Source organism: Bufo bufo, chromosome 2 (genome assembly GCF_905171765.1).
Source record: "Bufo bufo chromosome 2, aBufBuf1.1, whole genome shotgun sequence".
Lineage (NCBI taxonomy): Eukaryota > Metazoa > Chordata > Amphibia > Anura > Bufonidae > Bufo > Bufo bufo.
The window spans coordinates 323,447,194-323,474,452 of NC_053390.1; the positions used below are offsets into that span (position 1 = coordinate 323,447,194).

A 27,259-nucleotide genomic window follows, 5' to 3' on the forward strand; every position below is an offset into this window, starting at 1 on the left:
CACCGTATTAGTATGGTGTTCCTAATAATTCTTTAGGTGAGTGTATATGTGCAGTCTGTAGCTGTGTTAAGGAAACAGCAGAATGTCAGTCCTGAACATTTATATTAATCTACACAGTGTTCAGTCAAGGAGAGCTGTTTCCCCATCTCACATGTTCAAAAGACATATCAGGAATGTATCATATTCATTAATTGAAACAGTATATTGAAATATTGTTATAACAGCAGATCCCTAAAAAGTAGGCTGTATGGCACATATTCCCCTGCAGTCCTGTATATTGTTATATGGTGCTCTGTTGGGTGCCGCATGTTAGATATTCTCCTATAAAAGTATCACTTCAAAGGGGAGATTTCTTCTGAAATGTACAGGTGAAACTCCAAAAATTAGAATATCGTGCAAAAGTCCATTTATTTCAGTACTGCAATTTAAAAGGAATTGCATTAGTGCAGCTTAAAGGGAACCTGTCACCAAAAAATCGACTATTAAGCTGTTAAGAGTACCTTATAGTGCTACATAGTTGTGTCCTATAGCACTTTTTTGTCCTTTTCCTGCATTTATTGTCACTGAGAAATCGATGTTTTAATCAGCCGCTGCCCCGTGTTTCCAATCCTGCTTTTCTGGCCTCTCGCCGCCTTGATTGACACGCCACATTTCAGTGCCGGGACCGCGCTCTCAGCCCGCATGCGCAGTAAAGGGCTGCTGTAGCGTGATCCCGGTTACGGCTCGTACACTCAGCCAGCTTCAGTATCACTACTGAGCATGCACCCGCCAGCCTTACATACTCGCGCTCTGTATGCGCATGCAGGAAGAGAAGATGCCGGGCGCGGGCGCGAGTATGTAAGGCTGGCGGGCGCATGCGCAGTAGTGAGACTGAAGCCGGCTGAGTGTACGAGCCGGAGCCGGGATCGCGCTACAGCAGCCCTTTACTGCGCATGCGGGCTGAGAGCGCGGTCCCGGCACTGAGATGCGGTGTGTCAATCAAGGCGGCGAGAGGCCGTAAAAGCAGGATTGGAGACGCCTAGGCCGCTGCCCCCTTGACTTCAAGCCTGACTTGAAACACGGGGCAGCGGCTGATTAAAACTTTGATTTCTCAGTGACGAAAAATGCAGGAAAAGGACGAAAAAGTGCTATAGGACACAACTATGTAGCACTATAAGGTACTCTTAACAGCTTAATAGGCGATTTTTTGGTGACAGGTTCCCTTTAACCACCTCAGCCCCCTTAGCTTAAACACCCTTAATGACCAGGCCACTTTTTACACTTTTGCACTACACTATTTTCACCGTTTATTGCTCGGTCATGCAACTTACCACCCAAATGAATTTTACCTCCTTTTCTTCTCACTAATAGGGCTTTCATTTGGTGGTATTTCATTGCTGCTGACATTTTTACTTTTTTTGTTATTAATCAAAATTTAACGATTTTTTTTGCAAAAAAATGACATTTTTCACTTTCAGTTGTAAAATTTTGCAAAAAAAAATGACATATATACATTTTTCACTAAATTTATTGTTCTACATGTCTTTGAAAAAAAAAAATGTTTGGGTAAAAAAAAAAATGGTTTGGGTAAAAGTTATAGCGTTTACAAACTATGGTACAAAAATTTTAATTTCCGCTTTTTGAAGCAGCTCTGACTTTCTGAGCACCTGTCATGTTTCCTGAGGTTCTACAATGGCCAGACAGTAGAAAAACCCCACAAATGACCCCATTTTGGAAAGTAGACACCCTAAGGTATTCGTTGATGGGCATAGTGAGTTCATAGAACTTTTTATTTTTTGTTACAAGTTAGCGGAAAATGATGATTTTTTTTTTTTTCTTACAAAGTCTCATATTCCACTAACTTGTGACAAAAAATAAAAACTTCCATGAACTCACTATGCCCATCACGAAATACCTTGGGGTGTCTTCTTTCCAAAATGGGGTCACTTGTGGGGTAGTTATACTGCCCTGGCATTCTAGGGGCCCTAATATGTGGTAAGTAGTTTGAAATCAAAATCTGTAAAAAATGGCCGGTGAAATCCTAAAGGTGCTCTTTGGAATGTGGGCCTCTTTGCCCACCTAGGCTGCAAAAAAATGTCACACATGTGGTATTGCCGTACTCAGGAGAAGTTGGGCAATGTGTTTTGGGGTGTCATTTTACATATACCCATGCTGGGTGAGAGAAATATCTTGGCAAAAGACAACTTTTCCCATTTTTTTATACAAAGTTGGCATTTGACCAAGATATTTATCTCACCCAGCATGGGTATATGTAAAATGACACCCCAAAACACATTGCCCAACTTCTCCTGAGTACGGCGATACCACATGTGTGACACTTTTTTGCAGCCTAGGTGGGCAAAGGGGCCCACATTCCAAAGAGCACCTTTAGGATTTCACCGGCCATTTTTTACAGATTTTGATTTCAAACTACTTACCACACATTAGGGCCCCTGGAATGCCAGGGCAGTATAACTACCCCACAAGTGACCCCATTTTGGAAAGAAGATACCCCAAGGTATTCCGTGAGGGGCATGGCGAGTTCCTAGAATTTTTTATTTTTTGTCACAAGTTAGCGGAAAATGATGATTTTTTTTTCTTACAAAGTCTCATATTCCACTAACTTGTGACAAAAAATTAAAACTTCCATGAACTCACTATGCCCATCACGAAATACCTGGGGGTGTCTTCTTTCCAAAATGGGGTCATTTGTGGAGTAGTTATACTGCCCTGGCATTCTAGGGGCCCTAATGTGTGGTAAGTAGTTTGAAATCAAAATCTGTAAAAAATGGCCGGTGAAATCCTAAAGGTGCTCTTTGGAATGTGGGCCCCTTTGCCCACCTAGGCTGCAAAAAAGTGTCACACATGTGGTATTACCGTACTCAGGAGAAGTTGGGCAATGTGTTTTGGGGTGTCATTTTACATATACCCATGCTGGGTGAGAGAAATATCTTGGCAAAAGACAACTTTTCCCATTTTTTTATACAAAGTTGGCAATTGACCAAGATATTTCTCTCACCCAGCATGGGTATATGTAAAATGACACCCCAAAACACATTGCCCAACTTCTCCTGAGTACGGCGATACCACATGTGTGACACTTTTTTGCAGCCTAGATGCGCAAAGGTGCCCAAATTCCTTTTAGGAGGGCATTTTTAGACATTTGGATCCCAGACTTCTTCTCACGCTTTAGGGCCCCTAAAAATCCAGGGCAGTATAAATACCCCACATGTGACCCCATTTTGGAAAGAAGACACCCCAAGGTATTCAATGAGGGGCATGGCGAGTTCATAGAAATTTTTTTTTTTTGCACAAGTTAGCGGAAATTGATTTTTTATTTTTTTTCTCACAAAGTCTCCCTTTCCGCTAACTTGGGACAAAAATTTCAATGTTTCATGGACTCAATATGCCCCTCACGGAATACCTTGGGGTGTCTTCTTTCCAAAATGGGGTCACATGTGGGGTATTTATTTATACTGCCCTGGCATTCGAGGGGCCCTAAAGCGTGAGAAGAAGTCTGGAATATAAATGTCTAAAAAATTTTACGCATTTGGATTCCATGAGGGGTATGGTGAGTTCATGTGAGATTTTATTTTTTGACACAAGTTAGTGGAATATGAGACTTTGTAAGAAAAAATAAATAAATTTCCGCTAACTTGGGCCAAAAAAATGTCTGAATGGAGCCTTACAGGGGGGTGATCAATGACAGGGGGGTGATCAGGGAGTCTATATGGGGTGATCACCCCCCTGTCATTGATCACCCCCCTATAAGGCTCCATTCAGATGTCCGTATGTGTTTTGCAGATCCGATCCATGTATCCGTGGATCCGTAAAAAACATACGGACATCTGAATGGAGCCTTACAGGGGGGTGATCAATGACAGGAGGGTGATCAATGACAGGGGGGTGATCAGGGAGTCTATATGGGGTGATAACCCCCTTGTCATTGATCACCCCCCTATAAGGCTCCATTCAGATGTCCGTATGTGTTTTGCGGATCCGATCCATGTATCCGTGGATCCGTAAAAAACATACGGACGTCTGAATAAAGCCTTACAGGGGGGTAATCAATGACAGGGGGGTGATCAATGAAAGGGGGGTGATCAGGGAGTCTATATGGGGTGATCACCCCCCTGTAAGGCTCCATTCAGACGTCTGTATGTGTTTTGCGGATCCGATCCATGTATCCGTGGATCCGTAAAAAACATACGGACGTCTGAATGGAGCCTTACAGGGGGGTGATCAATGACAGGGGGGTGATCAGGGAGTCTATATGGGGTGATCACCCCCTGTCATTGATCACCCCCCTGTAAAGGCTCCATTTAGACGTCCGTATGTGTTTTGCGGATCCGATCTATGTATCCGTGGATCCGTAAAAATCATACGGACGTCTGAATGGAGCCTTACAGGGGGGTGATAAATGACAGGGGGGTGATCAATGAAAGGGGGGTGATCAGGGAGTCTATATGGGGTGATACCCCCCCTGTCATTGATCACCTCCTATAAGGCTCCATTCAGATGTCCGTATGTGTTTTGCGGTTTCGATCCATGTATCCGTGGATCCGTAAAAAACATACGGACGTCTGAGCCTTACAGTGGGGTGATCAATGACAGGGGGGTGATCAGGGAGTCTATACAGGGAGTGCAGAATTATTAGGCAAGTTGTATTTTTGAGGATTAATTTTATTATTGAACAACAACCATGTTCTCAATGAACCCAAAAAACTCATTAATATCAAAGCTGAATATTTTTGGAAGTAGTTTTTAGTTTGTTTTTAGTTTTAGCTATTTTAGGGGGATATCTGTGTGTGCAGGTGACTATTACTGTGCATAATTAGTAGGCAACTTAACAAAAAACAAATATATACCCATTTCAATTATTTATTTTTACCAGTGAAACCAATATAACATCTCAACATTCACAAATATACATTTCTGACATTCAAAAACAAAACAAAAACAAATCAGTGACCAATATAGCCACCTTTCTTTGCAAGGACACTCAAAAGCCTGCCATCCATGGATTCTGTCAGTGTTTTGATCTGTTCACCATCAACATTGCGTGCAGCAGCACCCACAGCCTCCCAGACACTGTTCAGAGAGGTGTACTGTTTTCCCTCCTTGTAAATCTCACATTTGATGATGGACCACAGGTTCTCAATGGGGTTCAGATCAGGTGAACAAGGAGGCCATGTCATTAGATTTTCTTCTTTTATACCCTTTCTTGCCAGCCACGCTGTGGAGTATTTGGACGCGTGTGATGGAGCATTGTCCTGCATGAAAATCATGTTTTTCTTGAAGGATGCAGACTTCTTCCTGTACCACTGCTTGAAGAAGGTGTCTTCCAGAAACTGGCAGTAGGACTTGGAGTTGAGCTTGACTCCATCCTCAACCCAAAAAGGCCCCACAAGCTCATCTTTGATGATACCAGCCCAAACCAGTACTCCACCTCCACCTTGCTGGCGTCTGAGTCGGACTGGAGCTCTCTGCCCTTTACCAATCCAGCCACGGGCCCATCCATCTGGCCCATCAAGACTCACTCTCATTTCATCAGTCCATAAAACCTTAGAAAAATCAGTCTTGAGATATGTCTTGGCCCAGTCTTGACGTTTCAGCTTGTGTGTCTTGTTCAGTGGTGGTCGTCTTTCAGCCTTTCTTACCTTGGCCATGTCTCTGAGTATTGCACACCTTGTGCTTTTGGGCACTCCAGTGATGTTGCAGCTCTGAAATATGGCCAAACTGGTGGCAAGTGGCATCTTGGCAGCTGCACGCTTGACTTTTCTCAGTTCATGGGCAGTTATTTTGCGCCTTGGTTTTTCCACACGCTTCTTGCGACCCTGTTGACTATTTTGAATGAAACGCTTGATTGTTCGATGATCACGCTTCAGAAGCTTTGCAATTTTAAGAGTGCTGCATCCCTCTGCAAGATATCTCACTATTTTTGACTTTTCTGAGCCTGTCAAGTCCTTCTTTTGACCCATTTTGCCAAAGGAAAGGAAGTTGCCTAATAATTATGCACACCTAATATAGGGTGTTGATGTCATTAGACCACACCCCTTCTCATTACAGAGATGCACATCACCTAATATGCTTAATTGGTAGTAGGCTTTCGAGCCTATACAGCTTGGAGTAAGACAACATGCATAAAGAGGATGATGTGGTCAAAATACTAATTTGCCTAATAATTCTGCACGCAGTGTATGGGGTGATCACCCCCCCTGTAAGGCTCCATTCAGACGTCTGTATGTGTTTTGCGGATCCGATCCATGTATCCGTGGAGCCGTAAAAAACATACGGACGTCTGAATGGAGCCTTACAGGGGAGTGATCAATGACAGGGGGGTGATCAGGGAGTCTATATGGGGTGATCACCCCCTGTCATTGATCACTCCCCTGTAAGGCTCCATTTAGACGTCCGTATGTGTTTTGTGGATCCGATCCATGTATCCGTGGATCCGTAAAAATCATACGGACGTCTGAATGGAGCCTTACAGGGGGGGTGATCAATGACAGGGGGGTGATCAGGGAGTCTATATGGGGTGATCAGGGGTTAATAAGGGGTTAATAAGTGACAGGGGGGGTGTAGTGTAGTGGTGTTTGGTGCTACATATTACTGAGCTGCCTGTGTCCTCTGGTGGTCGATCCAAACAAAAGGGACCACCAGAGGACCAGGTAGCAGGTATATTAGACGCTGTTATCAAAACAGCGTCTAATATACCTGTTAGGGGTTAAAAAAAAATCGCATCTCCAGCCTGCCAGCGAACGATCGCCGCTGGCAGGCTGGAGATCCACTCGCTTACCTTCGCGAGATGACGCATATATGCGTGACTGTGTGCAGGGCTGCCGCCTCCGGAACGCGATCCTGCGTTAGGCGGTCTGGAGGTGGTTAAAATTAGAATTTTGTGAAAAGGTCCAATATTCTAGGCTCAGAGTGTCACACTCTAGTCAGCTAATTAATCCATATTCCCTGAGCAAATGGTACCTCAAAATTGTGACTTTGGGGTTTCATAAGCTGTAAGCCATAATCATCCAAATTATAACAAATAAAGGCTTGAAATATCTCGCTTTGCATGTAATGAGTCTATCTCATATGTTAGTTTCACATTTTAAGTTGCATTACTGAAATAAATGAACTTTGCACAATATTCAAATTTTTCGAGTTTCACCTGTATATGACATTGTAGGCTTTACTGCGCATTATTATGTCGTGTCATACTCAACTACATGCCGTTGCCCTATTTCTAAGAAAAACTGTGAAAGTTTTATGTTTGCAGAACATTTTTTTGAGAATGTTTACTCAAAGAAAAAAATAAAAAGCAGGCCTGCCGTCCGATCCCATTTCCCGCCCTCACCTTGCTCACTTTTTTAGACCTGGCATGAGCGGGGAAAAGTCGCAGATTGCGGCGCATCTAATGCTTGAGCCACAATCTTCACCAGAAATACGCCTAATATAGGTGTATTTCTGAATAACAAAATGACCCCCATAGAAGACTGATGATGCCCAATGTCTGTGGTCAGGAATGGTGCAGATTTATCATCTTGTGTAAAGTAAATTAAATGGGAGGTACACATTTATGAAAATGTCCCACAAAGAATAATGCAGAAATTCAATCTTGGTGGTAGAGCTTATACCTACAAACTTTAGGTATGGGATAGGACATCTCATTTCATACATCTTTTGTAACTATAAGCAATTGGGGGGGGGGGCAGAGCTATTATAAATAAGACAATTATGTCAAGCATTGTGTAATATTACTCTTTACAGTGATAATGCCAGAGCTTTTGAAGATGTACAAAATATGGAACGATTTTGCACATTTCGTCTATTTGGAAAGTTCGGAAACAAAGTGTCTTTTCAGATTCCCAAAAGGATAATGTTTAATAAAAAAATAAAAAAAGAATGTAACACTATAATTATCTGCCAGGGATTAGCCAGAAAAGAATCAGGCAGATGTTCTTTTATATTGTCTCTTTCATGAAAAACATGTTGTTACCAGGACAGGCTGCTATTAGTTATCATGTAAGCATGTGTTTGGCAGAAGTACTGCTTTGGGCTCGGGTACCCTTTTAAATTTCGATTTCAATCAGGTTTTTGTCCCTCAAAATCTCCAAATACTGCATATTAATATGTTTTGACATTGAGATATTTTGCCGAGATATCCATGCCTTCATGTTAGAAACCAGTCCATAGTTTAGAAACCTATTATACTGTAACTTTTGTAGTTGCATGTGTGTAAATATTTTACTTTGTTTTAAATGACCCAAGATGAGCATGACATTATTTTGCTAATCTTAAGAAATTTGTAAAGGGGGTAATCTTGCCTAGATTTTTAAAGGGGTATTCCATCCTCTAAGAATGGTGTTAAAAGTGCAATGGTCTAATATTTATCACCTATACGGTGGAAACAAAAAGGTTTCAAAACTCAATCCACAAGTCAGTGATAGAAGACGATAGGAGTACTGTGACTATAGTCTGATGTTTCTGTCCTGTCCCGGACCTTGGTCACAGAGTCACTGAAAGGAGAAAACAAAAGATATAAGTGTACAGCAGACTAAATACAAAACATAAATACATTTTCTGTAGGAAGGTATTTATTGGTAGTATATAATGGGAGGAGGGAACTGCAGGTATGTACACGATGTACAATGCATGTTCTGTGGAGTAGAGATGCAACACATAAATAAGACTTACAATAGTAAAACTAGTCCCAGACTCTGAGTATATTACAAGCTCGCCAGCAATTGCCTGTGGCTGATGTATACTGGAATATGCAGAAAACAGTATGGGTGAAGAAACATGTCCCTTTAGGAAAATGTATATGTTTGGGAGCAACCCCATATGCCAGCTAGAGAAGGCTTATCAAATAAGAGAGAAGCAAGTGGCATTTATAGACCAGCAGATTCGCACTGCAGGGGCAGGGTGCATGGAGCACCTGCGTGGTAAAGTGCTTTTGTGCAGTGCAGTAGGGAGTACAGGAAAAGGGCAAGTAAGGGTACTTTCACACTTGTGACAGAGGATTCCACCAGGCAGTTCCGTCGCCGGAATTTCCTGCCGGATCTGACAATCCGGACGCAAACGGATGCATTTGTGAGACGGATCTGGATCCGTCTCACAAATGCATTGCAATACCGGATCAGTCTTTCCGGTTGTCATCCAGAAAAACGGATCCGGTATTTATTTTTTTCTCATTTTTAATGCTCTGCGCATGCGCAGACTGCAAAACCGTATCCGGCATTAATGCATTTCAATGGAAATTAATGCCGGATCCGGCATTCCGGCAAGTGTTCAGGATTTTTGGCCAGAGAGAAAACTGCAGCATGCTGCGGTATTTTTTCCGGCCAAAAAATGTAGGAGGGACTGAACTAATGCATCCTGATGCATACTGAACGGAATGCTCTCCATTCAGAATGCATTAGGATAAAACTGATCAGTTTTTTTACGGTATTGAGCTCCTGTGACGGAACTCAATACCGGAAAACAAAAACGCTAGTGTGAAAGTGCCCTTAGAGCTCATGCACACTGCTGTATATATTTGCAAACTGCAGATGTGCAAAATATGCATGCCAGCCTCGTGCATCCTGCAATTACCACAGGCCCCATTGTCAAAATGCCTGTTCTTGTCCTCAAGATGGACAAGAATAGGCCTTGTTCTATTTTTTGGCAGGATGGAGATGTGCTAATAGTGAGATGCAGTGGAGGAATGATGTGAGGAACAGTAAAGGAAATCAGAGGATAACAGATTGGAAAGGAGTAGGAAAAAAAAGAGGTGAGGAATCGGACAAAAAAAAGTAGGGAGTATAGTGAAGGATTAGTGGTGCCCAGAAGGGAAACCAAGAAAAAGTGGCATATGTGTATTCAGAAACAAAGGAAGAGAGACAAGAGGAGGGCAAAAGAACAGAGGAGAAAAAAGGTAATGGGGAGGGTAGAGGAAAGGTAGAGGGAGAGGAGGGAAGAAGGAAAGGAAGGAGGGGAAGGAAGAGAGAGAGAAAAGAAGGAAAAAAATTAGGGGCGAAGAGCATGAACGGGGAAGTGGGGAAAATGGAAAAAAGTGGATAAAAAAGGGGAAAATGAGAAAGGAGGGAAAAAAAGAGGGGAGAGAAAGAAAGGAAAAGTGGGGAAAAAGAGAAGAATGAGAAAAGAAGAAAAAAAAGAAAGAAGGTAAAATGGAAAGAAAAGAAAAAGGCCACACTGGGGGGCATACTACCTCAACTACCTTAAAGGTCCACCAAAGAAACATATCAGCGCTTCTAGGGACAGAAAAGGCCTTAAACACAACAAGAGATGTCCTAAAAGAGGTTACATAAAAATCTATCTAGAAAGTGATTGTTCTTTGTAAGACTGATAATTTTAAACATTACAGACTGATTTAATTTTATCACAGAATTGTTATTTAAAAAAAGCAAAAACACATTTCTAAAAACACTCTTATTAACCACCTCCGGACCGCCGAACGCAGCGACGCGTCCTGGATGTGGTTGATTGATTCCTCCTGGACGCGTCGGCGCGTCCTCTCGCGAGACACGAGATTTCCTGTGAACGCGCGCACGCAGGCGCGCGCATTCACAGGAACGGAAGGTAAGCGAGTGGATCTCCAGCCTGCCAGCGGCGATCGTTCGCTGGCAGGCTGGAGATGTGTTTTTTTTTAACCCCTAACAGGTATATTAGACGCTGTTTTGATAACGGCGTCTAATATACCTGCTACCTGGTCCTCTGGTGGTCCCCTTTGTTTGGATCGACCACCAGAGGACACAGGTAGCTCAGTAATATGTTGCACCAAGCACCACTACACTACACCCCCCCCCCTGTCACTTATTAACCCCTTATTCACCCTTGATCACCCCTGGTCATCCCATATAGACTCCCTGATCACCCCCCTGTCATTGATTACCCCCCTGTCATTGATCACCCCCCTGTAAAGCTCCATTCAGACGTCCGCATGATTTTTACGGATCCACTGATAGATGGATCGGATCCGCAAAACGCATACGGACGTCTGAATGGAGCCTTACAGGGGCGTGATCAATGACTGTGGTGATCACCCCATATAGACTCACTGATCACCCCCCTGTCATTGATTACCCCCCTGTCATTGATCACCCCCCTGTAAAGCTCCATTCAGACGTCCGCATGATTTTTACGAATCCACTAAACGCATACGGACGTCTGAATGGAGCCTTACAGGGGCGTGATCAATGACTGTGGTGATCACCCCATATAGACTCCCTGATCACCCCCCTGTCATTGATTACCCCCCTGTCATTGATCACCCCCCTGTAAAGCTCCATTCAGACGTCCGCATGATTTTTACGGATCCACTGATAGATGGATCGGATCCGCAAAACGCATACGGACGTCTGAATGGAGCCTTACAGGGGAGTGATCAATGACTGTGGTGATCACCCCATATAGACTCCCTGATCACCCCCCTGTCATTGATCACCCCCCTGTAAAGCTCCATTCAGACGTCCGCATGATTTTTACGGATCCACTGATAGATGGATCGGATCCGCAAAACACATACGGACATCTGAATGGAGCCTTATAGGGGGGTGATCAATGACAGGGGGGTGATCACCCCATATAGACTCCCTGATCACCCCCCTGTCATTGATCACCCCCCTGTCATTGATCACCCCCCTGTAAGGCTCCATTCAGACATTTTTTTGGCCCAAGTTAGCGGAAATTATAATTTTTTTTCTTACAAAGTCTCATATTCCACTAACTTGTGTCAAAAAATAAAATCTCACATGAACTCACCATACCCCTCACGGAATCCAAATGCGTAATTTTTTTTTGACATTTATATTCCAGACTTCTTCTCACGCTTTAGGGCCCCTAGAATGCCAGGGCAGTATAAATACCCCACATGTGACCCCATTTCGGAAAGAAGACACCCCCAGGTATTCCGTGAGGGGCATATTGAGTCCATGAAAGATTGAAATTTTTGTCCCAAGTTAGCGGAAAGGGAGACTTTGTGAGAAAAAAATAAATAAAATCAATTTCCGCTAACTTGTGCCAAATGCCTGAATACCTTGGGGTGTCTTCTTTCCAAAATGGGGTCACATGTGGGGTATTTATACTGCCCTGGCATTCTAGGGGCCCTAAAGCGTAAGAAGAAGTCTGGGATCCAAATGTCTAAAAATGCCCTCATAAAAGGAATGTGGGCCCCTTTGCGCATCTAGGCTGCAAAAAAGTGTCACACATCTGGTATCGCCGTACTCAGGAGAAGTTGGGCAATGTGTTTTGGGGTGTCATTTTACATATACCCATGCTGGGTGAGATAAATATCTTGGTCAAATGCCAACTTTGTATAAAAAAAATGGGAAAAGTTGTCTTTTGCCGAGATATTTCTCTCACCCAGCATGAGTATATGTAAAAAGACACCCCAAAACACATTGCCCAACTTCTCCTGAATACGGCGATACCACATGTGTGACACTTTTTTGCAGCCTAGGTGGGCAAAGGGGTCCACATTCCAAAGAGCACCTTTAGGATTTCACAGGTCATTTACCTACTTACCACACATTAGGGCCCCTGGAAAATGCCAGGGCAGTATAACTACCCCACAAGTGACCCCATTTTGGAAAGAAGACACCCCAAGGTATTCACAAGTTAGTGGAAAATTATGATTATTATTTTTTTTTTTTCTTACAAAGTCTCATATTCCACTAACTTGTGACAAAAAATAAAAACTTCCATGAACTCACTATGCCCATCAGCGAATACCTTGGGGTGTCTTCTTTCCAAAATGGGGTCACTTGTGGGGTAGTTATACTGCCCTGGCATTCTAGGGGCCCAAATGTGTGGTAAGGAGTTTGAAATCAAATTCTGTAAAAAATGCCCTGTGAAATCCGAAAGGTGCTCTTTGGAATGTGGGCCCCTTTGCCCACATAGGCTGCAAAAAAGTGTCACACATGTGGTATCTCCGTACTCAGGAGAAGTTGGGGAATGTGTTTTGGGGTGTCATTTTACATATACCCATGCTGGGTGAGAGAAATATCTTGGCAAAAGACAACTTTTCCCATTTTTTATACAAAGTTGGCATTTGACCAAGATATTTCTCTCATCCAGCATGGGTATATGTAAAATGACACCCCAAAACACATTCCCCAACTTCTCCTGAGTACGGCGATAACAAATGTGTGACACTTTTTTACAGCCTAGGTGGGCAAAGGGGCCCACATTCCAAAGAGCACCTTTCGGATTTCACTGGCCATTTTTTACAGAATTTGATTTCAAACTCCTTACCACACATTTGGGCCCCTAGAATGCCAGGGCAGTATAACTACCCCACAAGTGACCCCGTTTTGGAAAGAAGACACCCAAAGGTATTCGCTGATGGGCATAGTGAGTTCATAGGACTTTTTATTTTTTGTCACAAGTTAGTGGAATATGAGACTTTGTAAGAAAAAAATAAAATAAAAAAAAAATCATAATTTTCCGCTAACTTGTGACAAAAAATAAAAAGTTCTATGAACTCACTATGCCCATCAGCGAATACCTTAGGGTGTCTACTTTCCGAAATGGGGTCATTTGTGGGGTGTTTGTACTGTCTGGGCATTGTAGAACCTCAGGAAACATGACAGGTGCTCAGAAAGTCAGAGCTGCTTTAAAAAGCGGAAATTCACATTTTTGTACCATAGTTTGAGAACGCTATAACTTTTACCCAAACCATTTTTCTTTTTTACCCAAACATTTTTTTTTTATCAAAGACATGTAGAACAATAAATTTAGAGCAAAATTTATATATGGATGTCGTTTTTTTTGCAAAATTTTACAACTGAAAGTGAAAAATGTCATTTTTTTGCAAAAAAATCGTTAAATTTCGATTAATAACAAAAAAAGTAAAAATGTCAGCAGCAATGAAATACCACCAAATGAAAGCTCTATTAGTGAGAAGAAAAGGAGGTAAAATTCATTTGGGTGGTAAGTTGCATGACCGAGCAATAAACGGTGAAAGTAGTGTAGGTCAGAATTGTAAAAAGTGGCCTGGTCTTTAAGGGTGTTTAATCCATAGGGGCTGAGGTGGTTAAAATAGAACAGTAAGGCTGGGTTCACACGAGCGGATGCCGTGCGTGGCATCCGCTCCGTGAAAGAGTGCCAAGACCCGATGCAGACTGCAGAGGCACGGAGCATTAACATGACTGATAATGCTCCGTGCCTCTCTGTGATCTCTTTACTACAAAATCACAGTGACAACTGTGATTTCGTAGTAAACAGATCACAGAGAGGCACGGAGCATTATCAGTCATGTTAATGCTCCGTGCCTCTGCAGTCTGCATCGGGTCTTGGCACTCTTTCACGGAGCGGATGCCACGCACGGCATCCGCTCGTGTGAACCCAGCCTAAGGCTACCAAGAGGAATACCATAGTAAAGTAAAATACCATGAATTGATAAACTGGATATAAACAAAAAAAAAGAGAGTTGGAAGAGTGATAAAAAAGTGAAGTCAACAGAGAGTGTAGGCTGCACATATGCGTTAAATGAAAGCTAGCCAAACCAACAGTTTTTTGTGTTTCTGGCTGACTAACATGTATGACATAAAAGCTCCAATAGTGAAGAGCCGCTTTTCAGTATATAAAACCTTTTTTAATAATACTCACAAATGTAGGTGGACACACAAGGGAATAAAACAATTAGCAGCCTATTGCTCCTGCCAGGAGCAGGAGCAATTTATTTGCTTGTGTGTCCACCTACATTTGTGAGTATTATTAAAAAAGGTTTTATATACTGAATAGCGGCTCTTCACTATTGGAGCTTTTATTTCATATAGAACCATTAAGGAAAAAGAACATTGGAGGAATTGTGGTGCCTACTGTGTTTGAGGTGCCTGATTTCCACCTGCCCCAGGGAGTATAATAGGGAAAGGTGCAGGTGAGAAGCATTTACTGTGCTACACTATTGGTGCGCGTTTCCTACAGGAGCTGTAGTGGAAAGAGGAATATTTGGAGTATACGGCATCCCACTAGTGCTTGCATAATTGAAAGATCTTTCTGAGGGAGGAGGAATTAGTGAAAAATCGCGTGGACCCGAAAAAACGCATGTTGATATTGTGAATTGAGACCACTTCACTCCTGGGATCCGCAGCAGTAAAACCATTGTGACACCACGGTTTGGATCTTTTTGTGATTTAACATAGTATATAAGGCTGAAAAAAGACATTTGTCCATCCAGTTCGGCCTGTTATCCTGGTCAGGACTTTTACTTGTCTATTCCAAAACTTTGGGGGAGATTTATCACACTGGTGTAAAGTTGAACTAGCTTAGTTGCCCATAGCCACCAATCAGATTCCACCTTTCATTTTCACAGCTACTTTGGAAAAATGAAAGGGTGAATCTGATTAGTTGCTATGGGCAACACCAGTTTGATAAATCTCCCTATTTAACTTTATCCTTCTTTAACCATTTTATGGTAGAAGAACTTGTGTGCTTAGGGTCGTTGTCTTGCTGCATGACCCATGTTCTATTAAGACTCAGCTCACAAACAGATGTCCTGACATGTCTTTGTTTCATAAATGATGGCAAGCCGTCCTGGCCCAGATGCAGCAAAACAGGCCCAAACCATGATATTACCTCCACCAACTTTCACTTTGTCCAAACATAACATTTCTCATTTAACCCCTTCTACCCCAGGCCAGTTTTCACCTTCCTGCCCAGGCCTATTTTTGCAAATCTGACATGTGGTAATAACTTTGGAATGGTTTTACTTATCTATCTTTCTGGTGACATATTGTACTTCATGTTAGCGATAAATCTGGGTCAATATTTTTTTCCCTTTATATATAAAAAAGAAAATCTAAATTTACAAAAAATTTTGAAAAATTCACAATTTTCTAAATTTGAAGTTCTCTACTTTAAAGGCAGTCAACTAAACTATTTAATAAAATAGTTAATCAGAATTTCCCATGTCTACTTTATGTTGGCACCATTTTGTAAACGTCATTTTATTTATTAGAAGGCTTAGAATTTTAGAAGCAATTTTTCTAATTTTCAGCCTTTTTTTTTTAAAGCCCCAATTCAGTTATGTAAACAATTCAAAATACATTATAAGAGACCACCCATAAATTACCCAATTTTAGAAACTACACCCTTAAAATTATTCAAAACTGATGTTACAAACTTTGTTAACCCTTGAGATGTTCCACAAAAGTTAAAGGAAAATGGAGGTGAAATTTAGAAATGTCTTTTTCTTTTGCTGATTTTTTTTATGTTGATGCATTTTTTTGTGCAACACAGCAAGAGTTAATAGCAAAATAAACCTCAATATTTATTACTCTGCAGTTTACAGAAACACCCCATATGTGGTTGTAAGCTGCTCTATGGGCACATGACAGTGGTCAGAAGGGAAGGAGCGCCACATGGTTTTTGGAGGGTAGATTTTGTTGAAATGGTTTTTGGGCACCATGTTGTATTTGAAGAGACCCTGAGGTACTCCTACAGTGAAAAACTTCAAAAAGTGACCCCATTTTGGAAACTACACCCCTCATAGAATTTAGTAAGGGGTGTACTTGGCAGTTTGACCCCACAGGTGTTTTAAGGAATTTAGAAATACTAGGCTGTGAAAATGAAAAAATTCATTTCTTCCAATAAAATGTTGCTTTAGCCCCAAATTTTTCACAAAGGGTAACAGGAGAAAAAACACTCTATAATAAGCAGAATAAAGAAATGTAACCATTCTGCCATTTCTTTTTGGGTTTTGTTATTGTGGTGTACACCGTGCGGGAAAAATTACATATTATATTTATTCTGCTGGTCAGTACGATTACATAGATACAAAGTTTATATATATATTACGTTTTACCACTTTTACCCAAAACATTTTTATAAAGAAAAGCATGTTTTTGCATGGCAATTTTCTGTATTTTTTTTTATATTTGGGCGATACTCTTATGTGTGGGCTTATTTTGGAGTACATACGACTTTTTGATCGCTCAATATTACGCATTTTGTAAGGCGAGGTCTGGCACTGTTTTTATTTATTTCTTTTACAGCTTTCATCACCTGTAATGTGATATTTTTTATAGAGCAGGTTGTTATGGATGCAGCAATACCTAAAGTGTATTTTTGTTAAGTTTTACATAGTAAAAGCATTTTTTAAAAGATATTTTTTCTGTGTTGCCGTTTTCTGAGAGACTTTTTTTTTTTTCTAATTTTTTCGGCTGATTGTCTTATGTGGGGGCTTGATTTTTGGGGTGCATATAACTTTTTGATTGCTTGGTACACTTTTAAATTTTTTGGGGTAATTGTCTTATGTAGGGGCTCATTTTCTGTGTGATGAGATGACCGTTTGATTGGTACTGTTTTAGGGACTTTTTGATTGGTGTTGCACTTTTTTTTTATATACGGTGTTCCCTTGATGGGGTAGGTCATGTAATATTTTAATAGAGCCTGTCGTTATGAATGTGGTGATACGTAATATGTCTATTTTTATTTTTTTTCTATTTTATTGCAATTTTATATAACATTTAAACTTTTATATTTTTATTATATAAAATACTTTTTTTTAAACTTTTTATTTTTGTCCCACTATGAGACTTCAACTTTTGGGGGTATGATCTGCTGTACAATGCATTACAATACATGTATATTGTAATGCATCGACTGTCAGTGTAATACATTCATAGCCTGCACATGAGACCCAGCCTGGAGGCTGGGTCTCACAGACTTCTGTAGGAGGCAAGCCCCAATGTCTGTGTAGGCCATTGCGCTGCCATTCCAGCCATCGGGTCAACAAAGAACGAGGAGAGGGACCCCCCTGACCCCCCATCTGTCGGAAAACCCCGAACATGCCTCGGCGCTGGTTGGGAAGGGTTTTTTATTTTGGTCTCATCTGTCCTCAAAACATTGTTCCAACAGCATTCTCTCTTGTCCAGGTAATCTTTAGCAAACTGCAGATGGTCAGCAATGTTTTTTTTGGCAGCAATGGTTTTCCAACTTGCAATTCTGCCATATATACTATTATGTTTCAGTGTCTTCTTGATGTTGGACTCATGAACATTAACATTAGTGAGAATGGTCTTTTGTTGCTTAATTGTTGCTTTGCATTCCTTTTTGACCTTGCAGACTATTATCACGCCTTGCTGATGGCATGATCTTTGTTGGACGATCACTCTGGGGAGGGTAATAGTAGTCTTGAATTTTCTCTAGTTGTAGTCCAAACTCTTTAGAGATAATTTAGTAACCTTTTCCAGCCTGATGAGCATCAACAACTCTTCCTTTGAGGTCCTCAGAAATCTTGTTTGTTTATGCCATGATACACTTCCATAAGCATGTGTTGTAAAGATCAGACTTTAATAGATCCCAGTTCTTTAAATAAATCAAATTGCCCACTCTCACCTATCATTCTATTGATTGAAAACACCTGACTCTAATCTCAACTTCAAATTATCTGGTAATACGAAAGGTTCACATACTTCTGCCAATCAAAGATGTGTGATACAATTTTCCTCAATAAATAAAAGATCATAGCTAATATTTTCAAATCATTTGTTTGATTTGGTTATCTTTATCTACTTTCAGGACTTATCTGATGTAGTTTTAGGTCAAATTTATTATTTTTTTTTATATATAATCAGCGATGCTACTGACCCAAAAAGTATCCCTATGCATTTTTCTGAAGTTATGAATTAGTAAAGTGTTGCACTCTCATTTTCTTCTTTTTCACGTTTCTTAAAATGTTTTCAATAATATATGGCATGAATTAGGACAGGTCCATTTTTGGACACCATAAAGAGAATGTTGTGAGAATAACAAAAGTTAATTTGGGTTTTATTTATCTTATGTTTCAGCATGGCAGGTGGAGCAGCATATTCTTTTATAACATTTTGGGAAGCCCCACCATCAGAAGATAAGCATCCAAATCTGTATAGCAGGGAAGAACAAAAGACTGCTTTCTCACAAGTCATCAAAACAGACCAACTTATCAAATCCAAAGCCATTACCAAATATTGAATAAAACATTATTTAAAACACTTCAAGGGTTCATGATTTTGGAAAATCCAACAGCTCTCTGAAATAGCAATGAAGATGTTGGGTATATGAAATTTATTATAGGATGCATAGTGAAGAAGACTTACTTTCTACGCAGTGCTCACACACTGGTAATGGTAATGTATTCAAGAAGTTTAAAGGAACACTATAAATCTGACAAGAGAGCTTCTAAGATCATTAACTCATGGGTAACTAGCTCTGGAGGTTCTCAGAACTTGAGAAATGTAAGAGAAGGTGCGATCATGGAAACGGGCATGTTTCAGGAATGCAATTTTTATTGAAAACCACTAGACCAGAGATAATGAACTATTCTTAGTAAAGGGCAGCATGCTCGCTCAGTGGTTAGTACTGGTGTTTTGCAGCACTGAGGTCCTGAGTTTCCATCCAATCAGGAACAACATCTGAATAGAGTTTGTATATTCACCCTGTGTTTGCGTGGGTTTCCTCAAGGTACTCCAGTTTACTCCCACACTCCAAAAATATACAAATAGGCATGTTGACTTCCCATTAAATTGACCCTAGTGTGTTTTGGGATTGATCGCATATACAGCAGCCTCTGACTTCCCAGGGAGTTGCAAAAGGCACATAACTATCCCTACACTTTGAGCCCAAAAATATGGCCCCCACAATGCCCTCATCTCAACATTAACAAGTCTGGATTTATATGAAGAGAGGGGTTTGACCAAGCCTACATCCACAGAAGATCTGTAGTTAGTTCTCCAAGATGTTTGGAACAACCTCCCTTTTGCTTTCCTTTAAAAACTGTGTGCAAGTATACCTAGAGCAGGAGGCTCCAACTCAATTTACCTGGGGGCCGCAGGAGGCAGAGTCTGGGTGAGGCTGGGCTGCATAAGGGATTTCACAAAAAAAAAGTCCTCAAATGTCATTATTAACAGTTTTAATTATTTCTTCTGAACATTTAGGCTGGGTTCAGACCTGAGCGTCTTTGATATGCGCGTTTAACGCGCGTTTTTGACGAGCGTTTTTTGCAATAGTAAACGCGCGTTTGACGCGCGTTTGTGTGATTGACTGCAATGTCCTATGGCCACAAACGCGCGTCAAAACGCCCCAAAGAAGCTCAAGTACTTGTTTGAGCGTAGGGCGTTTTACAGCCCGTTTTTCAGCGCTGTAAAACGCTCAAGTGAGAACCAGGGCCATAGGGAAGCATTGGTTTTCATGTGTTGAGCGTTTTACAGCGCGTTTGAACGCGCTGTAAAACGCTCAAGTGTGAACCCAGCCGAAGTGTCCTGAACATGAATAGAACATTGAGTGAAGATCATGAACAGTTCTTCTGAACATGGCATCTTTTGCCTACTCCTTGCTGCCAGAGACTTGACAGCGCTTCTTCTCACAAATCTGAACCACATTTGGCTTTAGAGAGGAAGCAGTTGAGACCCTCAGTATGGCTTGAAGATGATCATCATTAAGTCTAGACCTGTACTTTGACTTATTGAAGTTCAAGGTGGAGAATAACTTTTCACACAAATATGTGCTCCCAAAAAGGCACATGGTCCGCTTGAACATTCGGGAAAGCTCAGGGAAGCTGGGGGGCAATTCTCTCAAAAATTGCCCATGCATGTCTGCTTTTCCACTCATCTCCCTGAACTTGGCTTTGAGATCAGAGTTGCATTGGAGGTCAATGAGCTCCATTTGAAGGGGCATCTTGCACATCAAAGGAAAAGGGGTCCACAAAAATTTGGAAAGTGGCTCTGTGGGTTTTGAAGTCTGCAAATCTGTGATCAAATTCCTTCTCTAGCTTAAAAATAGCATCAACATATTTCTCACCACTGAATGGTATGCCTGCATCCACAAGTGCCTTGCATGCTGGGAAATGGCAAAGGTTTGTCTGAGAGAGCTGGGATTTCCATAACACAAGTTTTGTGGAGAATGCTCTCACGTTGTCATAGGCTCCCTCCATGTTGTTACATTTCTCCCCCTCTGGCTCCCTCCATGTTGTTACATTTCTCCCCCTCTGGCTCCCTCCATGTTGTCACATTTCTCCCCCTCTGGCTCCCTCCATGTTGTCACATTTCTCCCCCTCTGGCTCCCTCCATGTTGTCACATTTCTCCCCCTCTGGCTCCCTCCATCCTCCATCTTGTCACATTTCTCCCCCCCATCCATTTTATCATATTTCTCCCCCTCCATGCCATCCATGTTGTGTTGTCACTCACATCACACTCGCTACCCTAACATAACACAACCTGACCTGTCCTGACTCTCCTGCTGGCTTTCTGCTCTTCAATTCAATCTTTTTCTGATCACTGTGGCTGTGTCAGACTGCTCGCCTCTGACAGTCCCTCTGCTCTGGCTGCTTCCCGCCGCCGCGGCGCTGCTCACTCACTCTGTCACACCCCCGTGGCCTGCCCTGAGCCCATGTGACCGTGTGTTGCCATGACGGCACTCGCAGGCTGGGCGGGCGGCGCGGCGCTGCAGCAATACTACAGTAAGTCAGATAATTTTATTTTTTTCATTCATTCATTTTTGCGCAGGCCGGCCGTTGGTGCGGGCCACAAAATATTGTACTGAGGGCCGCAAATGGCCTGCGGGCCGCGAGTTTGAGACCCCTGACCTAGAGGAATTAAAGCTGTTTTGAAGGCACAGGGTGGTCAAACCAAATATTGATTTTATTTAGATTTCTTCCATAATTGCCTAAAGCTTTTGCACAGAACTGTACCACTAAAGTTAATCAAATCCCAGAACAGAGCTCTACATTTAACTCATACCCCAGGACAAACCACTAAAATTAATTAGACTCCAATCCAGCCCCTAAAATTAAAGGGAACCTGTCACCGGGATTTTGTGTATAGAGCTGAGGACATGGGTTGCTAGATCGCCGCTAGCACATCCGCAATACCGAGTCCCCATAGCTTGCCTAAGACAGGAGAGAATCAACCAGTCTTCTGGTTATTCGACGACGTGGTTGCGATGGAGAAAGCATTCCAAAAAACAGTTTCTCTCCACCTGGAGACAAATCCTGTCAAGATTGATGCAAGTGCGGTATCTGGCTGCTCATCAAGCCAGACACGTCTGGGGAAACCTGCCTGGCATGAACAGGCCTCTAGTAGCTACAGACAATGAGAAGACAAAGCGTCAAGATTGGTTGGAGCCCAGAAGAGTCACAAAGTTCATTAAGATTCAAACTATAACTACCAGCCCCTGGTCTCTTTGTCAGGGAAAACATCACGAGTTCCCAGTCATCATTGAAAAAGCTTACAATCAACATTGAAAAATATATGGCATCAGAGGTGTGTGAGGACGCCATCACGATAGGATGGGCAGATTGTGTATGTGGGAGACATACAGAATATAACCAGGAAACAGATTGAAGAATGGGGACAATTCGATCTGATAATTGGCGGCAGTCCTTGTAATGAATTATCTGTGGTTAACCCGCACCGGAAAGGCCTTTATGGGGGCAGTGGACAACTGTTTTTTGACGATTACTCAATAAAGTGTTGCTTAAGACAGGAGAGAATTGTCATGCCCTGCTCAGGTCATGTGCGGAGGTCTGCCAGGTTAGCAGCACGTGTGTAGTTTTTTGTTTTGGGTTTGGAGTTGAGCTGTATTCACCTCCCTTCAGGTGCACTGGGTGGGGTCGTTGGTATGAGTTTAAATTACGCCCCTTCCCAGTGTCCTGTGCGGGTTATAGCTTCTATCTTGCTCAGAGGAAGGAAGGAAGGAAGGAAGGAAGGATTTGCTGTTTCTGCTCAGTAACCAGATAAGTTGGTTTTGTTTTCTTTTTGTTTTCTGTCTAGGCTGTTAGAGAGACGCCTGCCCCCTCCAGGTCCTGAGGAAGCAGGCTGTCTATTTCCCCCTTTCACCATCTTAGGGATTTTAGGGATTCTTCAGCCTTAGGCATGGGGGAACATTTATTCCCACCTTTAGGGTCTGAACGTGGGCACAGAAGTCTAGGGAGAGCTGGTTGGGATTAGTCAGGAGGTGACCTTTATCCCCAGCTTCTGGCCTAGACACTTGTTTTGTGGTTTTCTGTTTGTCTATTGTATCTTGTATCCTGTCCAGCGTGACAAGAATTGTCCAGTCTTCTGGTTATTCGAGAACGTTGTTGCGATTGAGAAAGCATTCCAAAAAACAATTTCTCTCAACCTGGAGAAGAATCCTGTCAAGATTGATGCAAGTGCAGTATCGGCTGCTCATCGAGCCAGATACTTCTGGGGGAACCTGCCTGGCATGAACAGGCCTCTAGTAGCTACAGATAATGAGAAGACAAAGTTTCAAGATTGCTTGGAGCCCGGAAGAGTCGCGAAGTTCATCAAGATTCAAACCATAACTACCAACCCCTGGTCTCTTTGTCAGGGAAAACATCACGAGTTCCCAGTCAGCATGGATGGGAAGGAGGACAGCTTGTGGTGCAAGGAGATGGAGAGGGTCTTGGGATTCCCCACTCACTATACTGACGTCTCAGAAATTAACTGCTGCTCCCAACAGAAGCTCCTGGGAAGGTCATTGAGTGTACCGGTCATCTGGCATCTATTCGCCCCGCTGAAGGATTATTTCACACTGGGCCCCCAAGCTGCAGATTTATCATGGAGACACCGGATTTTATAATATTACATTATTATATAAAGAAAAAATAAATAAATGAAGCCCATTCGTCACCCGGCTCCTAAGTGCGATCAGCTACATCATCATCCCTGGGTCAGGAGCCTGACCGCTCGCAACACCAGCTTCCATGCCACTCTCCTCATCACAGCTTGTCCACCTAGTGGAGAAAAGGACAGAGGCAGGTTGAGGACAGGTGAGGGCAGGTGAGGGCACAGGGCCTGCTCCCGGGTTGTGTCTGATGAACCTACCGACTGTTCGCTGGGGGTGTCTGATGTCACTTGGGATAAAGTGGATGACTGAGTTAACCAATCAAGTACTGCTGGGCTTGCTGGTCAAGACACGACCGCTAGATGACACCGGGAGATCAGGCCTCTCACGACTCCTGCTGCCACGCCCCCTTACTCTGCTGCGACCTCTGCCTGAAACATTTAGGCCTCTGCCACTCCTCTGTGCATGGCCTGACACTTCTTTGTCTGACATACTTTTAGCTGAACTAAATAAATAAAAAGCAAATTAAAACGCCCCTAAAAGCGATGAATATATTTGTCTTTTTGTACTGAAATAGGCCACTAAACGCTTTCACCACAAATAACTGCAACAGTGAAGTGCGTATATATATTTTTCTTTTTGTACTGAAATAAGCCACTAAACGCTTTCAACACATTTAACTCTGAAGTGAACTGAGAATAAATTTTTCTTTTTGTACTGAAATAGGCCACTAAACGCTTTCACCACAAATAACTGCAACATTGCAATGCGTATATATTTTTCTTTTTGTACTGAAATAGGCCATTAAATGCTTTCAACACATATAACCACAGAAGTGAACTGAGAATATATTTTTCTTTCTGTACTGAAATAGCCCACTAAACGCTTTCGCCACAAATAACTGCAACAGTGAAGTGCATATATATTTTTCTTTCTGTACTGAAATAGGCCTCTAAATGCTTTCAACTTATAACTGCAGAAGGGAACTGAGAATATATTTATATTTTTGTCCCTTTAAGGCCACTAAACGCTTTCACCACAAATAACTGCAACAGTGAAGTGCGTATATATTTTTCTTTTTGTACTGAAATAGGACACTGAACGCTTTCACCACATATAACTGCAAAAGTGAACTGAGAATATATTTTTCTTTTTGTACTGAATTAGGCCACTAAACGCTTTCACCACAAATAACTGCAACAGTGAAATGCATATATATTTTTCTTTTTGTACTGAAATAGGCCACTAAACGCTTTCACCACAAATAACTGCAACAGTGAAGTGCGTATATATTTTTATTTTTGTACTGAAATAGGCCTCTAAATGCTTTCAACACATATAACTGCAGAAGTGAACTGAGAATATATTTTTCTTTTTGTACTAAAATAGGCCACTAAACGCTTTCACCACAAATAACTGCAACAGTGAAGTGCGTATATATTTTTCTTCTTGTACTGAAATACGTCACTAAACGCTTTCACCACATAACTGCAGAAGCAAACTGCGTATATATTTTTGTTTTTGTAATGAAATACGCCACTAGATGCTTTCATTACATATAGCTGCAGAAGTGAACTGAGAATATATTTTTCTTTTTGTAATGAAATATGCCACTAAACGCTTTCAACGCATATAGCTGCAGAAGTGAACTGCGTATATATTTTTCTTTTTGCACTGAAATACGCCACTAAACGCTTTTACCACATATAGCTGCAGAAGTGAACTGCGTGTATATTTTTCTTCTTGTACTGAAATACGTTACTAAACGCTTTCACCACATATAACTGCAAAAGCAAACTGCATATATATTTTTGTTTTTGTAATGAAATACGCCACTAGATGCTTTCACCACATATAGCTGCAGAAATGAACTGCGTACATATTTTTCTTTTTCTACTGAAATACGCCACTAAACGCTTTCACCACATATAACTGCAGAAGTGAACTGCGTATATATTTTTCTTTTTCTACAGATATAAGCCACTAAAGGCTTTTCAACATAGCACTTGCACCCCAAGAACAAATTGCTGGAATGACAGAGCTGTATAATGGCTATTTGGATCCCCAAATAATCTTTCCCTGCACTTGTAAATCACTTTTCTAGCACTGTTCCTAGCACCTTCTGACGTCCCTCCCTGCACTAAGATACTGTGAAATGATTCCTCCCTATCCTTTCCCTGCACTTATAAATCGTTTTTGAGTTTTTTTCCTATAGCTGTCCTTCTCACGTCTGTCCCTGCACTCCAAACGCTGGAAAATGTCTGAATCCAAGATGGCCGCTGTATATATAGGGCTGTGACATCACAGGGCTGGCTGGCTGCTGATTGGCTGCATGCATGGCATTATGGGTCATCCCGCTTTACCAGAGTTCCTTGCCCCATGTCCTCACACGTGTAGCTGCCATTTTAGCTGCAATTTTAGTAAAAATTGCCATTTGTTACCACGAAGCGCGAGGAAATTCGCATTCGTTGCAAAACAAATTTTTCCTGAAAATCTCTCATCTCTAGTTGGTATACATCAAGGATACCATTTTACTGTACTGTATGGACTGAGCTGTTCCATACAGAGGCTTTTTTTCTTTAGTATGGGAGCCTGTGTATGATGGATGCCATACAGTAACATCTGTCAGAGGTATACGTCTGAAGATTCTGTGTAGAATCTTTGCAATGGAAACGTTGGACAAGCACTGCAAAACACAGTATGAAAAGAGGTTTGTGTGTGTTAATCTATACGAAAAATATTTGAATTGGATGTGCAGATCTATTTTATGATTTACCAGTAGACCTAGTGGCTATAACACAAAGCAAAGGTCTATAGCCTATGGCTCTCCAACTGTTAGGAAACTCCAAACGTCTGAAAGTTCTAGCTTTCTAAATGCTGCAAAGCTACAGGCTTCGGACCAGTGATGTAGAGAATGGAAATAAAATGTTGAAAATGTTGAAAAATTGTTGTCTTAGTTTTGTACTAATCTTCAGTGGTATCATCACCAGCTTCACCCAGAGCTACATTCACAGTTACAATAAGAGTTTCCTAGTTCTAACCTTTTCTTGGAGATTCAAAGTCTGTAAACAGCATGTTGCTGACTTGTAGCGTTGAATCTTTACCACAGGCACTGTTCACTATTTAAATGCAGAAAACGCAAGCACTAAAAATTTAGACTGATTCCAGTGGCATCCAGCAGATTTCTGACCAAAGCCTCATTTACATGTCAGTGTTTTGGTCAATGATTTCCATCAGTGATTGTGAGCCAAAACCAGGATTGGAGCCTCCACAGACATAAGGTATAAGGGAAAGATCTGCACCTGTTCTGTGTTTAGAGCCGCACCTGGTTTGGGCTCACAATCACTGATGGAAATCACTGACGTGTAAATGAGGCTCAATACAAGACAGAGATGGAATTTTTAACATCCCCCCCCCTCTTTTTCCAGAAAAGCAAAATCCCAAAGTTGTAGATTGCGTGACTTTTGCAATGTTTATTCCATGATCATAATTTTTTTTAGTAGGTGTGGCAAGGCAGGGTTTAGTGAGAGGAGCATGGCCTTCAGAAACTGGTCTAAATTATGGTTCAAATCTATGCCAGCTCATAGCAGGTCTAGATGTGACTTTCTGGTGCATAGAGAGTCAGAGATATGCCTAACTTATCAAGAGACCCATATCGTCTGAACTGAATTTCATAAAAAACCCTCCACACATGCAGTAAAATGTATTGGCTTTAATGAGGCTGTTTAAAGATGGCCG

At 41.8% G+C, this 27,259-nt stretch overlaps 1 protein-coding gene across 2 annotated transcripts in view; it reads left to right on the plus strand.

Moving 5' to 3' along the window:
• Positions 1-19,289, plus strand: part of SLC35D2 (solute carrier family 35 member D2) — a 92,139-nt gene extending 72,850 nt beyond the window's left edge. For both annotated transcript variants that reach the window (XM_040416982.1, XM_040416984.1), the window contains one exon: positions 18,768-19,289. In XM_040416982.1, coding sequence (XP_040272916.1) covers positions 18,768-18,930 — 163 coding nt within the window. In that variant the 3' untranslated portion in view covers positions 18,931-19,289. The remainder of the gene's footprint in view (positions 1-18,767) is intronic.
• The last annotated feature ends 7,970 nt before the right edge of the window (positions 19,290-27,259 follow it).